At 43.1% G+C, this 19590-nt stretch overlaps 1 protein-coding gene across 2 annotated transcripts in view; it reads left to right on the top strand.

Annotated features, from left to right (window-relative positions):
* CDIN1 (CDAN1 interacting nuclease 1) overlaps window positions 1-19590 on the top strand; it is a 707904-nt gene that overhangs the window by 240117 nt on the left and 448197 nt on the right. For both annotated transcript variants that reach the window (XM_073610474.1, XM_073610473.1), the window contains one exon: window positions 2217-2289. In XM_073610474.1, coding sequence (XP_073466575.1) covers window positions 2217-2289 — 73 coding nt within the window. The remainder of the gene's footprint in view (window positions 1-2216; window positions 2290-19590) is intronic.

The raw sequence follows: 19590 nt of genomic DNA, 5'->3' as shown, positions 1-19590 counted from the left end.
TTTCTCGAAAGTTCAAAGGCACATTGCAGTGAATATAAAATAATTTATGAAAGGCAAAAAACCTGCAAGTAAGCATTTTAAATACTTTTTTTTGTTTACCTGCTTTTTTTTATATCGGTGACTGGGTCTCTTTTTGGGAACAGAGGAAGACTTATTTTAAATAAACCTCTAAACTAAACCCTCATTCATGCACAGTTGTCCTGCCACCTACCCATAAAGTGGTTGTAAAGGTAAAAGGTTTTTTAACTTCATGCATTCCAAGAATAAGACCCCTTTCACACCGAGGGCGTTTTGCAGGTGCTATAGCGTTAAAAATAGCGCCTGCAATCCATCCTCAAACAGCTGCAGCATTGTCTCTGCGCTGGCAGGACGGGAAAAAAAGTCCTGCCAGCAGCTTCTTTGGAGCGGTGAAGGAGCGGTGTGTTCACCGCTCCTCCACCGCTGCTCCCCATTGAAATCAATGGGGCAGCGCTGGGATACCGCTGGAAAAACACAGCTATTGCGGGCGGTTTTAACACTTTCTCGGCCGCTAGCGGGGGGTAAAAGCGCCCCGATAGTGTCCGAAATGCGCCGCTAATCTGATGGTAAAACGCCGCTAAAAATCGCAGCGTTTTACCGCCGACGCTATGGGCGGCCCGGTGTGAAAGGGCTAAGGGTAAAAAAAATGTTCTGTGTGCAGCAGCCCCCCTCAGCCCCCCTTATACTTACTTGAGCTGCACACATGACATATGCTTCGTTCAGGACATGACGTCCTGAAGAAGCATGCGGTCGCGTGTGCGAAAAGAGCTGATGTAGGCAGCGCGGCAGGGCCCTGCGTTCCAACATGCACTTCACCAACTAGGCAGCGTGATTGCTGCCTTCACAGACTCACCAGGCTTGATGCATTGAGCCAAGGAGGTTTCCTATTACTAGGAATGAACCAACTAACTTACATAAAGACCAACACATCTTTATGAGGGACACTGCCGGCACGCTTTATGGAATGGAGGTAGATGCCTTATCCTGTCAGCATGGCGAAGTGGTGAGAGCCTTTGGGCAGCCTTTATTTTTTTTATTCAAAACAAACACAGCAGTTCACATGCTGACACCCGCCCCCTCCCTCAGGACTTTGAGCATCTAACTACATACACTGGCCATATCCAGAGCCCCGCTAGCGATATAGGCATAACCGCCATTATCTGTTCCAACAGAACAAGCGGAAGCAGTAACAAGCAGCGGGTTCTACTGTCATCTGCTATCACCTGGCCAAGGTACAATACCACATCAGCCATTTGTTGAATCTCTCCATAGACACGAAGGCTCAGCAGTGCTTCCGTGTATCCATAGGGTACAAGAGGGACAAGCTGAGACACAGACAATTTAAGTCTGGCCAGTGTTCACTTGCTGTCCTTATTAATATGGTCTGTCTTGGTAACTTTTGGACTACCATTATTTCTCTATGACCTCAGACTGAATCCTACATTTTGGGACTACAGGTCGCAACATCCCTTTTACCCTGTGCTGAACCCCTACAGATGTTGATTCAATCCCCGTTGGGGGAAATCAGATCTTCTGTTTAAACCATTGACCCGCGAGCACTTCCATTTTGGGCTATATATGGAGAGTCTGGGAGATTCAGGTGATTGCACTGTCCAAGTTTTTTCTTGGGACTATACAAGCCCCATTGTGGGCATAAGTATCCCTGGACCCCAGCTCCCTACTTTATAGCCTCAATAGTGATTGAAGCAGGGCTGCTCTGCATGGTGAACTTTGTGTCGCATGAGTGTGTATGTTGGGCCCTGTCTGTGGCACTTTTATGACAACATTGTCAACATGTTTTTTAATTGAGGGTGTCTGGGGGGTTCTGTCCAATTTTGGACTATTATACTGTATTTTGGTTTATTTTTGAATAAAGGTGTTTTCTATATTTGTATACCATGGTTGGTCCTCCTTAAACCACTGCAATCTGGGGTTACCAATCTGATTCCCCTTCATGCTGCAGTTTGTCTTTAATGAAAGGCAGGATTGCCTTTAAAAAACACCTTTTACTGTGCTTGGAATCCCATCACATGTATTGATTTTTATAAATAGATTAAGATGAAATTTACTGAAAACCCCTATAGTTTCCCTTAATGCAGATTGTATATATTGTGAGTCCCCAAACTTTACTGTGTGACTAGGGCTTTACCTGAAACAGGGCAGCGACATTATGAATTATTCAATTTTTCTTTTTATAGGTGGATTTTTCTCCAGCTCTCATCGCACGTATTATTTTGGAGAGATTCCTTCAAGATCCGGATGGGCAACCACGTATGTATGGTCTGACTACTGCATAGACATACATTCTTAACAAATGATTTTTTGGGTTTTAAATTGTATCACAGTCTTGGAAAGAGGAATAATGTGCATCCAGGGCTGAAAAATGTTGAGGCAAAAGAAAGTCTGAGCAATCAAATTTTCCACATTTTATGCAGTCTATAAATGCATAAATCGGCTTTAGAAACTTGTCCAAAACGCACCAACTTTTTTTTCCAAGTATCTTCAAAAATATCCTTACTTGCCTTATGTCGCTTTGATTTCTTTTTTACTTTGACTTTTTTAGCAATTGCTTTAAGAACCTGAGAGTAATATTGAACAGAGCTAAACCAGACCAAGCATGCTAGCATTCAGACAGATGACTCTACCCTCTTAATTAGGCTGATAAAAGGCAGGGGGCAGTTACTTTTTCATGCTTATGATTGCATATTTCCTCATATTAATCAAGCCACAAATTTTACTTAAAAATAACAGACATTTTTGTCTGTCTTAACATCTAATACTATTGGGTCTATTTACATTTTTTTCGCACAAAATTCACACAGGATTCACACATTTTTCGAATGGAATTCAATTAGAAATGCGTGTGAATCTCTACTGAAAGTTGTGTGAATCTAGCGCAAGACATTTACAAATAGACCCCTGTGTGACAGAAGTGGCAAAAGATCTGGCCAAACTGAAGTTGTCAAGAAGTTGTGATAATAGAGAAAATTCAAAATATCTATTAATCAAGTTATTTAATAATTAATATATTGATCTTTGTAAATGAACACATTAATAAACACACAATATTGACTTTACTTAGGATTTTTATGCGTATATATAACATTTTATTCATATGCACAGTTTCCAAGTTTCAATAGTAGATGTACCCATTTTAAAATGACAAACTTTTCAGTGTGTTAAAGCATAACTCCAAACTCACATTTCCTAAATGAATCAGTCAGGGATGTGCTGTAAATTTTTTTATTTTTTTTTACTACAAGTGATTCTCCTCTGATGCCTCTTTGTGGTTTACAATCTGCTGATAAAGCTTTACTACAGCTTATTGCTGTTGACTTCCTGCCAGACCGCATCTAGCCTCCACAGCAGCACCCCAACTGTCATTTACACCCCCCCCCAGAGTTGACATGACATCACGTATTGAGGTTACATTCAGTGATCTGATGAATACCTTAGTAACGCCCATTTCTTATGGGAGACATATATATTCTGATAGCTCTGTAATATGACTGCTAATATAGCAAAGGTTAAAGTTGAAATCATCCAGTACATGCCATTGAGGCATTACTCAAAATAGATAACCCATCCTTTTTAACTTTGACCCCCCCCCTGCTCTGCAACAGATTCTAATGCAATGGACACTGGGACATGTAGTCCCAGAGGAGCTATGCAGAGCAAAGTGTGCACCCAAATTCCCTGCCCACAGCCTGACTCGGAGGCTTGCAGTGCAGATGGAGTGGTCTGCAACTTTTCAAACTTTCCAAGCAAAAGTGAGGTATTTAGAGTGCTAATAAATGTGTATATGCAATTTGCAATTTTAACAAGCTTCTAGCTTCTGTTTCAAACAAAAGTTCAGGCTTTACATGTAAAGTAATAACATAATAGAAAAGCAAGTGGGAAAAAGCCTCTCTCACAGATGCAGCCCTACTAAATGTAAACGTCTACCAAAGCCAATGAAATTCTAGTTGCCTAGGTAATCCAAGGTTGCTCCATTAAAGTCAGCCATTAAACCAGGTAGAAAATACACATTACAAATAATGCTTAATAGTCTGTAAGAAAGACACTCTTCATAGTGTCCCGCAAATACTTACTTTAAAGCTGAACTCCAGACAAACAGCTAAATAACACAGATAAAATACATACAGGTGCATCTCATAAAATTAGAATATCATCAAAAAGTTAATTTATTTCCGTAATTATATTCAAAAAGTGAAACCCATATATTTTATATAGATGCGTTACACACAGAGTTATGCTGCGTACACACGATCGGATTTTCTGACAACAAATGTTCGATGGGAGCTCGTTGTCGGAAATTCCGACCGTGTGTAGGCTCCATCAGACATTTTTTGTCGGAATTTCCGACAACAAAAATTTGAGAGCTGGATCTAAAATTTTCCGACAACAAAATCCGTTGTGGGAAATTCCAAGCGTGTGCACACAATTCTGACACACAAAATTCCACGCATACTCGGAATCAAGCAGAAGAGCCGCACTGGCTATTGAACTTAATTTCTCTCGGCTCATCATACGTGTTGTACGTCACCGCATTCTTGACGTTTGGAATTTCCGACAACATTTGTGTGACCATGTGTATGCAAGACAAGTTTGCTCCAACATCCGTCGGAAATAAATCCACTGTTTTGTTGTCGGAATGTCCGATCATGTGTATGTGGCATAATATATTTCGAGCATTTCTTTCTTTTAATTTTGATGATTATTGCTTAGAGCTAGTGAAAACCCAAAATTCAGTATCCCAGAAAATTAGAATATTACATAAGATCAATTAAAAAAAAAAGTTTTTCAATACAGAAATGTTGGCTTACTGAACAGTATGTCCATGTACAGTATAGTATGCACTCATTAGTTGTTCAGGGCTCCTTTTGCATGAATTACTGCATCAATGTGGCGTGGCATGGAGGTGATCAGCCTGTGGCACTGCTGAGGTGTTATGGAAGCCCAGGTTGCTTTGATTGCGGCCTTCAGCTCGTCTGCATTTGTTGGGTCTGGTGTCTCTCATCTTCTACTACACAGATTCTCTATGGGGTTTAGGTCAGGCGAGTTTGCTGGCCAATCAAGCACAGTGATACCATGATCATTAAACCAGGTATTTGTACTTTTGGCAGTGTGGGCAGGTGCCAAGTCCTGCTGGAAAATTAAATCAGCATTTCCATAAAGCTGGTCAGAGGGAAGCATGAAGTGCTGTAGAATTTCCTGGTAAAGGGCTGCCCTGAATTTAGACTTGATAAAACACAGTGGACCAACACCAGCAGATTCCATGGTTCCCCACATCATCATTGACTGTGGAAACTTCACACTGGACCTCATGCAACTTGGACTCTGTGCTTCTCCACTCTTCCTCCAGACTCTGGGACCTTGATTTCCAAATAAAATGCAAAATTTCCCACAGTCCGTGATGATTTGGGGAGCCATGTCATCTGCTGGTGTTTTATGAAATTCAAAGTCAGCAAAGCCCTTTACCAGGAAATTCTTGAGCACTTCATGCTTTCCTCTGCTGACCAGCTTCATGGAGATGCTGATTTCATTTTCCAGCAGGACTTGGCACATGCCCACACTGCCAAAAGTACCAATACCTGGTTTTTATGATCATGGTATTACTGGGCTTGATTGGCCAGCAAACTTGCCTGATCTAAACCCTCATAGAGAATCTGTGGGGTATTGTCAAGAGGAAGATGAGAGACACCAGACCCAATAATGCAGACAAACTGAAGGCCGCAATCAAAACACCCTGGCCTTCCATAACACCAACAGTGCCACAGACTGATCGCCTCCATGCCACGCTGCATTGATGCAGTAATTCATGCAAAAGCAGCCCCGGCCAACTATTGAGTGCATACTATACTGTATATGGACATACTTTGCAGTAAGCCAACATTTCTGTATTCAAAATCCTTTTTTTTTGTTTTTTTTATTGGTCTTATGTAATATTTAAATTTTCTGAGATACTGAATTTTGGGTTTTCACTAGCTGTAAGCCATAATCCTCAAAACTAAAAGAAAGAAATGCTTGAAATATATCACTCTGTGTGTAACGCATCTATACAATATATGGGTTTCACTTTTTGAGTTGAATAACTGAAATAAATTACTTTTTGATGATACAATTTTATTAATTGCACTTGTATGTGGAAGCTGTTTTATCTGCCAAAGTATTTGCATTTCTGTCTATCTGGCCATGAGATTTACATTTACATGGTCCTATCATACAGCACAGCCAGGTCCAAAACACTACTTACAGTTTGGGCTCAGTTTCCACCTGAGCGATTTGATGCACTTCAATGCTTAACATAATGATTCACATTGTATCTTATGTCAGTTGGCACAGGTTTTTTTTTTAAGTGTATTCTGTTTATTTTGTCACAGACTTTGATTTAGGATACATATCATCTTTTTTCTTATCTGTTTGCCATTGCTTGGCTGTTTAAGCTAGCCATACACTGTGTAAATTTCGCTCCATGGGTGGCCCTGCCGCCTCCCTTCCGCCACCCTCCTGCCTGACATTCGTCAATTGAAAATTCTGGATGATGCATTTTAGTCTTAACAGTGGCTGCATCTGATTGGGTGTTTGTGTATTTTGACAGCTGCCAGCAACAGCAGCAGAGGATTTGTCAAAATATAAGAAACCTATATATTCATACTTGAATTTTGGTGTTGTGACAATGCTGTGTCCTGTCATGGTGTTAAAAGGGTTTTGTGTCAACCAGGATTCTCATCCAGTCAGGCTGAGGGGGCTCCAGAGTGCTGGTTTCATTCAGAGGAAACTGGCTTATCGGTTTCCTCATTGCCTGTAAGACTTGGTTTGGGACCTGGAGCCTTGACATTTGGGTGTGTTGAAATCTTCAAGAAAGGATCCTAGTTTTAGGAACCGCTAGGACACTGATTGGGCAGGTGTGTGCTGAGCTTTTAGGTGAATCATGACTATGGTTCCACCCCAGTACACAGATGAAGTGCCAAACAGTCAGAAGGACACCACCTAGGAGAGAGGTGGGAGCCAGAGCAGCAAGGGGCTATTAAGTATAGGGACCAAGTGTTTGTGAGAGGACAGTCTGTAGGAGAGCAGACAAGAGCCTGAAGAGTCATGCCAGAGCCGCAATTATGCATGTATAAGCCAGAAGATTGAAGATCTGTTGTTTTGTTAACCGCTGTGAGGAAAACACATTGATTTAGTTTTTCTGAACTTTCAATAAAAGCCCTAAAAAGAAGTAAGCGAGAGTCCTAAAGCTGTACCAATTGAAGCAAGTTCTCATAGTGTGCTTTGTGTATTTGTTTCCATATCTGTGCAGTAATCTAGCATGAAACAGCTTCTGCACTTTGCCTCTGGTCAGCAGTTCCCTATAATCAAGACCAACCACTGCTGCTTAATCTCCTTTTACTGGTCTTGTATCTGCCTTCCTGTAGTTTTGTGGGTAGGTCTGCTGGGTCCCACCCACAGCTCTGCACAGGCTATGTGCAGCACAATAATAATTTACTGTAACCTCTCCTTTTAAATTGTGATTTATGGGTTTTCAATGATATTTGGTACATATCACATTGTAACCCACCATAGGCAGATATTTGGGTTACTGTATTTTGTACATCATCATTACACTGCATTATTGACTAAGGCAGAATGTCTCGCCTACAAATATCTTCTTAAGTGTAGCTAAAAATAAGAACTTGCCTAACCTATCCGCAGATGAGGATCCTCTTCCAACTTCACCATCCACACTTCAGCAGAAATATAACATCTTTAACATTAATTGTCTTTGTTCTGCTCGTGAATCCTCAGCTTGTGTTGTTATTTTGTCTTTACGCCCCACAATCTTCCTCCCGCACAGTAACACTAGGCTCGGCAAGAGGGTAGGAGGAAATACTCCGCTGCTACTAATAATAATAATAAAAAAAAAAAAGGAGAGAGAAGAGATGAAAAGAGCAGTGCTTCAGGAGGAGGTTCAAACTTAAATTAATTTGCCACTGAAAAAATACATTTTGTTATTTTCTCCGTGTCAACTGCATGATTAAAACTGGCTGTTAAGTGAGCTCAGGGGATCTTCTCGTAAAAGATTTATGAGTAATGTTCAGTGCAATATTCAAAGTGAGCCATGAATATCAGGGTAATTGCTCTCTCTGCTGCTTCTTTTACTAGGCGCGAGTTTGTCAACTACGCCATAAATATTTGCCTAGTCTGGTGAAAAAGACACTTCCATCGCCTGCATTTTTTATTACCTGGTGTTATGTTTACCTTTTGAGTCCCGCCTTTAGGCACATAGGTAATCTAACAATAAAGAAGAAAGGCAGCAAATAATTCTTTGTGGGTTTCAGCTTCCCTGTTTTTTTTTTTTTTTTTTTTCAAATGCAGCTTGCTTCTAAAGCCTTGTTGCATTCTCCGTAGCATGCAAAGTTAAATCTGGCCCGCTTTTACTGTGCATTGACAGAGCCACTATTTGTAGCAGTTGTGTTTTACAACCAGGTAAATAGTCCATCTGTAATGAAAAGATTTAAGTTGTTGCCAGATGTTATGGTGCTTTTGATGCTAATGAAGTACACCAGTCTTATGTGTGTGTATAAATATATATATATATATATATACACACACACAATTAATACTTGCTATATTGACATTGTGCCTCCAAATAAATACATATATACACACACAAAAATTAAAAATTGTCTTGCAAGATATAAAAGTCTTAACGCAATTTAAACCAATTTCACATTTTCTCTGCTTCCTTTTGTGTTAGAATTTTGCTAATTAATCTTTATGTAAAGTGAAAAGAGGAATTCAATAGTTACTAAAAATGTAGCACCTCAAGCTGAGTAGGGTGATTGCACCCACGCTTTATTGGGGGAGTTCTGTCTGTTTAATCGATGTGGATTTTTTCTTATTATACTCCCTTTAAGGAACTGGAAATTTCAAATTTTATACCCAGCATCCTGTAACGCGCTGATGCTTTGTGAGCAAATCACATGATGTCAGAACAGCACGGCTTTAGATTTAATCAAGAAAGAGATTAAAGTGAATGTGTCTCTGCTCCCTCCCTCCCTCTCCACAAGTCTGCCGCAGCATGGCCATTTGTCAACGTCAGGCGCTCTGATTGCTTTGGACCTACTTCTATCCGACTGCCGTCAGCCAGCACAAGGGCAAAGCAGGCAGATTAGCCTATATGAGACCCAGTAAAGCAAAATTCATTGAGTGGGGTAATTGTAAAGTTAATAGTCTGACCAAAATGTGATGCCTATTAATATATTTCTTTTTTAACAGGTAGTGTTCATTCTTTCTTTTACTGTGTACCCATACTCCCATGGGCAACCTATCTTTGTGCGTGTGTGTATGTATGTGTGTGTGTGTATATATATATATATATATATATTTATAATGTACACCCTTATACCTATTATTGTGTTCTGCTATTGTGGAAGAGTTCTCTGATCTAGAAATAGGAAAAAATAACGTTAACATATTTGCAGTTACAGAGGTCAGCAAATCAGTGCTGTGATCATCTTCCTACTACATCTGATTAATGAGATTATCTTTTACACAGAGACTAATGCAACTTCTTGTAAAATATATGAACTTGATATGTCACTTAAAATCATCAGTAATATTTCCTCTTTATTGTCTTGGATTACCTGTCAGATCTACTAAATAGCTATAAAGATGAAGCACATCTTGTCCTAAAAAATATATTAGAGGTCAAATGCCATTCAGACATTGTCTGCATGAAGGAAGTGCTCATTGGGCTTTCGGTGTGTGATCGGTATTTAGAGTCTGGGCTGTAAAAATAGCTGTTCCTATTAACAATAATGATAGGACTGATAGATTAAAATGTTAGGAGGGCCAGTATTTTTTGTCAAAAGGTGTTGATGGTCCTGTTTAACTTGGAAGCAGTACAGCACAAGCTGTATTTTGTAGCATTACATCAAGGTTTGTCTATTTATGCTGAAAGTAAATGTACCCCAGCTATTTAGTCTGTCTTGGAACAGTTACTTTAGAAAGGTCTCGGCAATCAACATTTTAGTAGTTTATTTTGGATAGAGTATGTAAGGGTTATGTCAATCTGTGGTATACACCAAACCACAGCGCAAACAATAAAAATATTTGATGTGCTTACAACAAGCCAACTAAAGTGCCACAACTGTGCATACACAATATGTATAATGTAACAAATTATAAATTGCAAACATATATTTCTAAAGTCCAAAAAGAAAAAAGTCCCCAAAATGCTTTCTTCCAAAGTGCTGCTGTGCAGAAAATCCTAAAGTGCTGTAGTGCTCCAAAATGGTCACACGGTGAACTGTTCTCCACACAACCCCTTTTGTGCTTTTGCTCACCAGATATTATGGACCCCTTAGCAATATTGCATGTTGGGTCTATCAGGCTTAAACTGGTGAGCTGGGAGATGTAACCACCGGTCCTCTGTTTCTTCCAATATTGTTACTCATACATGAAGGAAAGAGAATCCGTATAGTGTAATACATTCTTGTTGCTAAGAGGTCCATACTATCTGGCGAGTAAAAGCGCAAAGCGGTTGTTTGGAGCTCAGTTCACCATGTGACTGTTTTGGAGCACTTAAGCACTTGGTTTGGTGTATACCACAGATTGACCTAACCCTTACATACGCTATGCCCTTAAAGTTCATGTGCGTGTAAAGGCAGGTGTTCCAATACTTTTGGTAATATAGTGTGCATGTATATATGTATGTATGTGTGTGTAAAATATATATATACCGTATATATATATATATATATATATATACATATATACTGATAAAAATTATAAATGCAACACTTTTGTGATTGCCCCTATTTATCATGAGCTGAACTCAAAGATCTACAACTTTTTCTATGTACACAAAAGGTCTATTTCTCTAAAAAAAAATATTGTGTTTGTGAACACTTCTCCTTTGCCGAGATAATCCATCCACCTCACAGGTGTGGCATATCAACATGCTAATTAGACACCATGGTTATTGCACAGGTGGGCCTTAGGCTGGCCACAATAAAAGGCCACTCTAAAATTAGCAGTTTTATAATACAGCACAATGCCACAGATGTCGCAAGTTTTGAGTGTGCGTGCAATTGGCATGTTGACTGCAGGAATGTCCACCAGAGCTGTTGTCCTTAAATTGAATGCTCATTTTCTATCATAAGCCGTCTCCAAGGGCGTGTCAGAGAATTTGGCAGTACATCCAACCGGCCTCACAACCGAAGACCACGTGTAACCACACCAGCCCAGGACCTCCACATCCAGCATCTTCACCTCCAAGATCGTCTGAGACCAGCCACCCAGACAGCTGTTGCAACTATCGGTTTGCATAACCAAATAATTTCTGCACAAACTGTCAGAAATCGTCTCAGGGAAGCTCATCTGCATGCTCGTCGTCTTCATCGGGGTCTCGACCTGACTGCAGTTCGTCGTCATAACCAACTTGAGTGGGCAAATGCTCACATTCAATGGTGTCTGCCACTTTGGAGATGTGTTCTCTTCATAGATGAATCCCAATTTTCACTGTACAGGGCAGATGGCAGATAGCGTGTATGGTGTTGTGTGGGTGAGCGGTTTGCTGATGTCAGTGTTGTGGATTGAATGCCCCATGGTGGCGGTGGGGTTATGGTATGGGCAGGCGTATGCTATGGGCAACGAACACAGGTGCATTTTATTGATGGCATTTTGAATACACAGAGATACTGTAATGAGATCCTGAGGGCCTTTGTTGTGCCATTCATCCACGACCATCACGTCATGTTGCAGCATGATAATGCACAGCCCCATGTTGCAAGGATCTGTACACAGTTCCTGGAAGCTGAAAACATCCCAGTTCTTGCATGGCCAGCATACTCACTGGACATGTCACCCATTGAGCATGTTTGGGATGCTCTGGATCAGCGTATATGAGCGTGTTCCAGTTCCTGCCAATATCCAGCAACTTCGCACACCCATTGAAGAGGAATGGACCAACATTCCACAGGCCACAATCAACGATAAGAAAGAAAGAGAGCGCACCAGCCTAGTGCATTATCCTAAGTAAAGCATGAACAAACCTATATGCAAATGTTATGTAAACATAGCATATTTAAAACTTGCATTATAGCACTAAAGTTAAAGCCTGTACTTTTATGGCACAAGGTATACATGTACACAAAGTGTGCACGCACATGTTGGTGGATTTGGACACACAGCGAATTGATTGACTTATGTTAAGTTGGATTGGGGTTTTTTTGAGTAAATATATTCTATCAACAATAATAGCTAGCAATAGGAATGTACCCATAGCTAGAGAGAATAATGGACACATGTATCAAAAGATGAGCAAGGTCCTCTTCCTAGGACCTGGAAAACTGCTACCAGTGGACCAATCGCTTTGTGACTGTATATAATGCGATTTTTTCTTCTTACCTTTGTGAGTAGATTTTTATCTTGGTTTTAATTAATACATTTACTTAGGATAATGCACTAGGCTGGTGCGCTCTCTTCCTTTCTTATCATTTACTACTAGGATAATCCCATTCTGGAGAGCAGCAAGGCCGAAATCCATTGTCCTTTCTGAACCCTTGGGATCATCTAGCTAATACACCTGTGCGCAAGAGTATTTTGCTTCTATATACTGGCAACAATCAACAACCTGATCAACTCTATGAGAAGGAGATGTGCTGCATATTTTGTTGGCTAGCGCTACACCGGTTAAATTCATGCTGATCACGTCCTATGTAACCTGTTGCTTGATATCACAGAGAAGCAGGAACTAGGTTAGCACCTGGGTTATTGCGATTTCTTATCGGACACGCTGGACCCTCTCAGGCTGAACCTGATCTGTGAGTAAGCTCCCCTTTGGAAAATCCCTTCAGGAATACATTGGGATGATTACCCTCCCTATTGATTTGTCAGCCTCTACCTTGCATGTACAATATGTTACAGTGGCGGCCCATGCATCGCTCCACCGACCTCCCTATTCATGTTCCCGGCCCCTTTCAGAACGCCGGACACATGAAATACTATGGCAGGGATAGGCGGGGGGTGTGTATTTTGAAGCACGTGATTAGAGCTAGAGGCTCTAATAAGCTTCAAAATAGGGTACTGCGTACCGATTCCGCCCTGTTGTGTGGCATAGCGAATTCATTTTCGCTATTTTCAAATAATGTTCCTCCCTGCCAATCAGCAGGCAGGTCAGTGAGACCTGTTTCCTGATTGGCCAAAGCATTAGGTGATCCTATTGGATGCCTAACGCTTTGGCGGAGGAGGAGATACGGCGGAAAAAGCCTGAGGAGCCGAGTGGACACAGGAGCCGCAGCCGCTGCTTCCTGCCGAGGAGGAGATCCGCTGCTTTCTGCCGAGGAGGAGAGCCGCAGAGGAGGAGAGCCCCGCCACACAAGCTTGAAGTGCCACCGAACTGGCCATGGGGGGGGCACAAGTGTCTGCATATGATGGGCACAAGTGGCTGCATTTGAGGGGCACAAATGGCTGCATTTGATTGGCACAAGTGGCTGCATTTGATTGGCACAAGTGGTTGCATTTGATTGGCACAAGTGGCTGCATGTGACGGACACAAGTGGCTGCATGTGATGGACACAAGTGGCTGCATGTGACAGGCACAAATGGCTGCATATGACGGGCGCAAGTGGCTGCATTTGACGGGCACAAGTGGCTGCATTTGATGGGCACAAATGTCTGCATATGACAGGCACAAGTGGCTGAATTTGATGGGCACAAGTGGCTGCATTTGATGGGCACAAGTGGCTGAATTTGATGGGCACAAGTGGCTGCATTTGATGGGGCACAAGTGGCTGCATTTGATGGGGCACAAGTGGCTGCATTTGATGGGGCACAAGTGGCTGCATTTGATGGGGCACAAGTGGCTGCATTTGATGGGGCACAAGTGGCTGCATTTAATGGGGCACAAGTGGCTGCATTTGATGGGGCACAAGTGGCTGCATTTGATGGGGCACAAGTGGCTGCATATGATGAGGCACAAGTGGCTGTATATGATGGGACACAAGTGGCTGCATATGACCTGCTCAGAAGCCTTCTTCACAATGATTTGTTTTCACCCCTGGCATAGGAAGGACATATACTTACATTTGCTCCAGCTTAGTACAGAGACGTTATGGACATTTGTTTCACTCTGTCTGGTAAAGGTACACAAAGAGTCTCTATTTCTTCAATAAAAGCAGTTTCCTTACACCTCCTTGCAGCTTTACAGTCACACTGGGTAGTCATTTCCTTAAAACATTTAATCCGACTACTGCAGTAGCTAGGCTCCTGCGTAGTCTCCTATGGCTCTACCACCATGTCTACTGTAGTAGCTAGGCTTCCGCATGGTCTTCTGTAGACCTGCCATTATATCTCTCATATGAGAGAGTTTCAAACTTTAATAGCTAACGCAACATGATAGGTTATACTCCCCATCTATTATATTTCTGAAAACGTCATCATGCTCTGTGGTGCTATGTTATTAGACCTTTATTTACACCCTGAACATTAATATCCCAGGGTGCCATGGAGACCTTTTGCTGCAAGGCTACTGAGCCTAATTCCTTGAACCATATGCTCAAAAGCTGATGTTCACACTTCTCCCACTTAGTTGATCCTGCATCCTTTCTTGAGCTCCTCTCCAACCTAATACTGCATTGGGGTTATTGGGTCTAATCCTGATATCATTCTTATTCACATTTCCTTCAGCTCAATGTTTTTGCCTGTGGCTGATCCCATGTTTAGGAACCTACTCCCATTGGCACTGCCTTGTTTTCTCATCCATGAGGCTTCCTCCCAGGTTATAACTCTTTTGAAGCAACCAGTTTCAGGTTTTCTCCTCTCAAGGTCACTTGAACTCTCATCCTCACTATCTGGTGTTTTTACCTACACTGTCTGAACCCAATTTTTAAACACATCTCCCTTGCTTACGTTCCTCAGACTCTCTGTATCAGGGTTGTCGAAGTTGCTTGTTTTATGAGCTGAAAAGTCATTCTGCCCTTGCCTTCTCAAAAACCTAGCCTTTTGTATCGATCTGTTCCCTTATGTGTTTTTGAATACACAAAACTATATATTCTGGCTGTAGAATGTTAGCAGGCCCAATGTAGAATAGAGTAGGCTACTATACCATGATGGGAGAAACAAATGGAAGTCATTGGGAGTGCTGTCGCTTAAAACAAGCTGCTAGCAGGCTTCATCAGGCTTATTAAAAAACTTCAAGAAGTGCTGAACCCTGCTAGCAGCTTGTTTAAAGTGGCAATCAACATTCCCATTAGGATCTATGTTTAACATTTACAAACTGGAGCTGAATGGTACATTAAAAGCTTCAAAAAAAGCTTGCTGAAAGCTCTGCAAATACTTTGACAAAGCTTTTTGCTCACACTGCAAGCAGAAGCCTGTGTGAAGCAGGCCTATCACAAGCACTGGGGCACAGGTAAGTGATGTTTAAATAAGGTGCTTCAAGGACTTTGCAGGGCAATAGATCCCTGACTGACCCCCCATCTCTCAATGGAGGTGCTCAGGGCCATCTTTAACTCAGGGTAAGTACTGGGTCAAGCTTGGAGTAGAAGCGGCAGCGCTGAGATCCCCAGAGCGTGGATTGGATGTGGAGTGAGCTGGCTGACAGGTAGGTCCTGGCTCTCTGTGGATTGTCTGATGAGGCTGCACTGATGGCCACAGATAGGCTGCACTGATGAGGTGGGCACTGATATGCCGCACTGGTGGGCACTGATATGCCGCACTGGTGGGCACTGATAGGCCGCACAGTTGGGCACTAATAGGCCGCACTGGTGGGCACTGATAGGCCGCACTGGTGGGCACTGATAGGCCGCACTGGTGGGCACTGATAGGCTGCACTGGTGGGCACTGATAGCCTGGACTGGGGGGCACTGATAGCCTGGACTGGGGGGCACTGATGGACACAGGCTGCACTGGTGAGCACTGATGAGCTTGCACTGATGGATACTACTGGTGGCCACTGATAATGTGGTATTGATAGACTGAACAGATGGGCACTGATAGGTGGCACTGATGGGCTGCACTTGTGGGCACTGATGAGGTGGCACAGATGGGCACCAATAGGCTGCACTGATGGACACTGATAGGCTGCACTGATGGACACTGGCAATGATGGGCTGCCTTTCAGTGTGCCGCTCCCCTCCAGCAGCCCCCCCCCCAATACTTACCTACGCCCGATCTCGATCCAGCAATGTGCACAAGAGTCTCTGCTCTCCCAGGTCTCTCCCTTTGCCATTGGCTGCCACTGCTGTCAATTACAGCCAGTAAAGAGGGAGCGGGGGGGGGGCGGGACTGAGCCATACCAGGTATGTCCCCTTGGTGGGGGGCCCAGGAAAATGTTTGCCCAGGGTTTAGTCAATATTAAAAATGGCCCTGGAGGTGCTGCTTTGTTGGACTTTGCAGGATGCGATTATATAGACAGCTTCAGGTATTTTAGTTCTATTGAATTTTTAGCTAGATTCAGTGGTGTTTTATATTTGCCAGGAGTCAATCATTTTTTATTTAATGAAGCTCACAGAATTCCTTTTAGACCTAGAAATTTGGGAAGTTACAGGGATTTTGCAGCCAAGTGCACTTGTTTAGATATGTTGTAATCTAGTTGTGCTTGGGGACTATTACAAACCTTTGGTAGATTTAGGGTGCTTAAAATACTTAAAAATGGTAGTGGAAACATGTAAAGCTTAAAGTATGAGTTAAATAAGTTAAATTATCTTATTAGGATTAGTGGTGGGTTGTTTGCTTGGGATGGGGTAATCTTAAAGCGGTGTTCTGCCCCCCAAAAAAAAAAAATTAAAAGCCAGCAGCTACACATAATGCAGCTGCTGGCTTTTAACAATAGTACACTTACCTGTCCTTGAGTCCAGCAATGTAGGCACCGCAGCTGATGTTTCCATCAGCTGTCGGGTGCTGCCGCCGCCATTGCGAGTAAGGGTACCCGGCAGTGTAGCCTTACGGCTTCACGCTGGGAACCCTACTGCGCATGCGCGAGGCCCCGCTTCTCTCACCTACTGGCCTGGCGACAGGGAGGAGGAGGGAGCCCGCGGTGATGTCACGGGCCGTGGCCCAGACTCCCAGGAATGGGAATAGGATACCTGTTAAAGACAGGTGTCCTGTCCCACCTGCCCCCCGAAAGGTGGCAATTGTGGCACCGGAGGGGGAGAGGAGACAAATGAGCGGAAGTTCCGCTTTTGGGTGGAACTCTGCTTTAATGAAAGTGGGCTTTTTTTTTTTTTTTTTTTTTGATGTCTGGATAAGATGACCATTGTTGCTGCTACTTTTAGTGCCTCCCATAGGGGTATTGGGAAGATTACAGTGTTTATTTTTTGGAAAAAAATATTCTTGTTATAAATTTGCAGAAAGATGTATTGACATAAATTTACGTTAGTATGCTTGCTCAGCAATGTGTATTTATTTTCTGTCCCAGTTCTACCACTTAGAAAAGTTAAAGTTACACCTTCTCCTCGTTGTCAGATTAAATCTGATGTGCCTGAGTGTTATGGAGTAAGGGTGCACTGACACTGGGCACAGCTGAACTCTACCATGGCCCAAGTTCAATCCCCTGCCCCCCCCCCACTCTCCAGTTCCCCACTGGCCTGCACACACACTAAGCTATAAGAAAGTGTTACCACCTGTCATCACCTCTGCTAACCAGACCACAGGGATTCCTGCTTCTAAGCTCAGTGATCTATGGAGAATTCTGTACTCTGGCAGGGTTTGCAGTCACACTGAAGCAAACTGTACTGGGGTACAAGTGAGTTGTGTCCGGGACCTCCTCTTCCAAGTGGTCTCAGTCGTGGTATGCTTAACCATTACCAGGCACGATTTGGAGCACTCACACTACACAAACAAATTTGACCTGGGGGGTGAACCATAGCCAGGCACTTTTTAAAACTGCCAGTGTGAGTGCACCCTAAGTCTGTAAAGTATTTGCCATCTTTGGATGCTCAACAAGCTTTGAAATATTCATTGGTAAATGCTTTTTATGCCTCTAGGGTTGATAGATGGATATGCATGATTGGCTAAATAGTGTACTGTGTTGACTGCATGATATAAGCAAGAGACAACCTGGCAGCCATTTTTAAGCTAAAAAAAAAAGTTGTATGAGGAAAGACATCTCTGGAAACTCAACATGTTGAACCGATACACTACTACAGTAGATGACCATGCTTGGTTTCACTTCATGCAGCTAAAAACAGTCTTCACTGAGAACATGATCACTGAAACTGGGCAACCAAAGTTAAAAAAAAAAAAAATTCTGGTCTGGATAATCTCATTTTCTGCTAAAGCATCTGTGCACAGTGGGAATCCATGGCTCCTTTTCTTTTGTCAATGGTTCAAGCTGCTGGGGGTGAAATAAATGTGTGGAGAAGGTTTTTTTAAAACTCTATTGTGCCACCAGAACATAATTTCAATATTGCAGCATACCTGAATCAGGTAGTGCCTATCATGTGCCTATCATTTACCAAGGGGGCCCCCAGATCCTGGCCCGCCACCCTAGGTGAATGAGTATGGGGTACATTGTACCCCTACCCATTCACTCCAAAAAAGTGTTAAGGAATAAAAACACTACATAGATTTTCTAAGTAATTTATTAAATCAGCTCCGGCTCCTCTTCTGATTTCTTCTCCCTCCTCCTGCGATGTCTTCTCCCTCTCCACGTTGTCTTCTCCCTCTTCTGCTGGGTCTCCTCTCTCCGCTGTCTTCTCGCTCTTTTGACGGGTCTTCTCGCTTTTTTGACGGGTCTTTCCCCACTGCTCTTCTTCCGATGTTGACTCGGAGCGATCTCCCGGAGTAATGCTGGGTCCGCCATGTGCAATGACTTATATTCGCATGGGGCAGGGCCATGCGATGATGTAATTAGGAGGCCACGCCCCTTGTGACGTCACCGCCCCACCATGCCCAGGTGGTGATGTCACAAGGGGCATGGCCTCCAAATTACATCATCGGGTGGCCCCGCCCCATGCCAATATAAGTCCTTGCACATGGCAGACCCAGCATTGCACTGGGAGATCGTGTCGAGTCAACATCGGAAGAGGAGCAGTACCCAGCAAAAGAGCGAGAAGACAGCGGAGAAGACATGGCAAAAGAGCGAGAAGACAACAGGGAGAGAAGACACGGCAAAAGAGCGAGAAGACAATGGGGAGAGAAGACAGCGCAGAGAGGAGAAGGACCGGCAGAGGGAGAAGACACCGCCAGAAGAGGGAGAAGAGCTGGAGCTGCCTCAATAAAATACTTTAAAATACTTTAAAATCCGGTGTAGTGTTTATTTTTTACACTTTTTTTTTTTTTTAGGTGAATGGGTAGGGGTACGATGTACCCCATACTCATTCACCTAGGGTGGGGGGCCAAGATCTGGGCGCCCCCTTGTTTTCCCTGATTTCGATAAGCCCCTGCCCGCAGACCCCGACAGCCATCGGGCAAGGGTTGTCGGGAAGAGGCCCTTGTCCTCATCAACATGGGGACAAGGTGCTTTGGGGTGGGGGGCGCAGCTGCCCCAAAGCACCCACCCCCCCATGTTGAGGGCATGTGGCCTGGTATGGTCCAGAAGGGGGGGCACGCGCTCATCCCCCTTTCCTGACCTGCCGGGCT

The sequence above is a fragment of the Aquarana catesbeiana genome, linkage group LG13 (genome assembly GCF_042186555.1).
Source record: "Aquarana catesbeiana isolate 2022-GZ linkage group LG13, ASM4218655v1, whole genome shotgun sequence".
In the NCBI taxonomy this organism is placed as follows: Eukaryota; Metazoa; Chordata; class Amphibia; order Anura; family Ranidae; genus Aquarana; species Aquarana catesbeiana.
The sequence above is the reverse complement of the archived record's forward strand: the minus strand, read 5'-3'. Positions and strand labels throughout refer to the sequence as shown.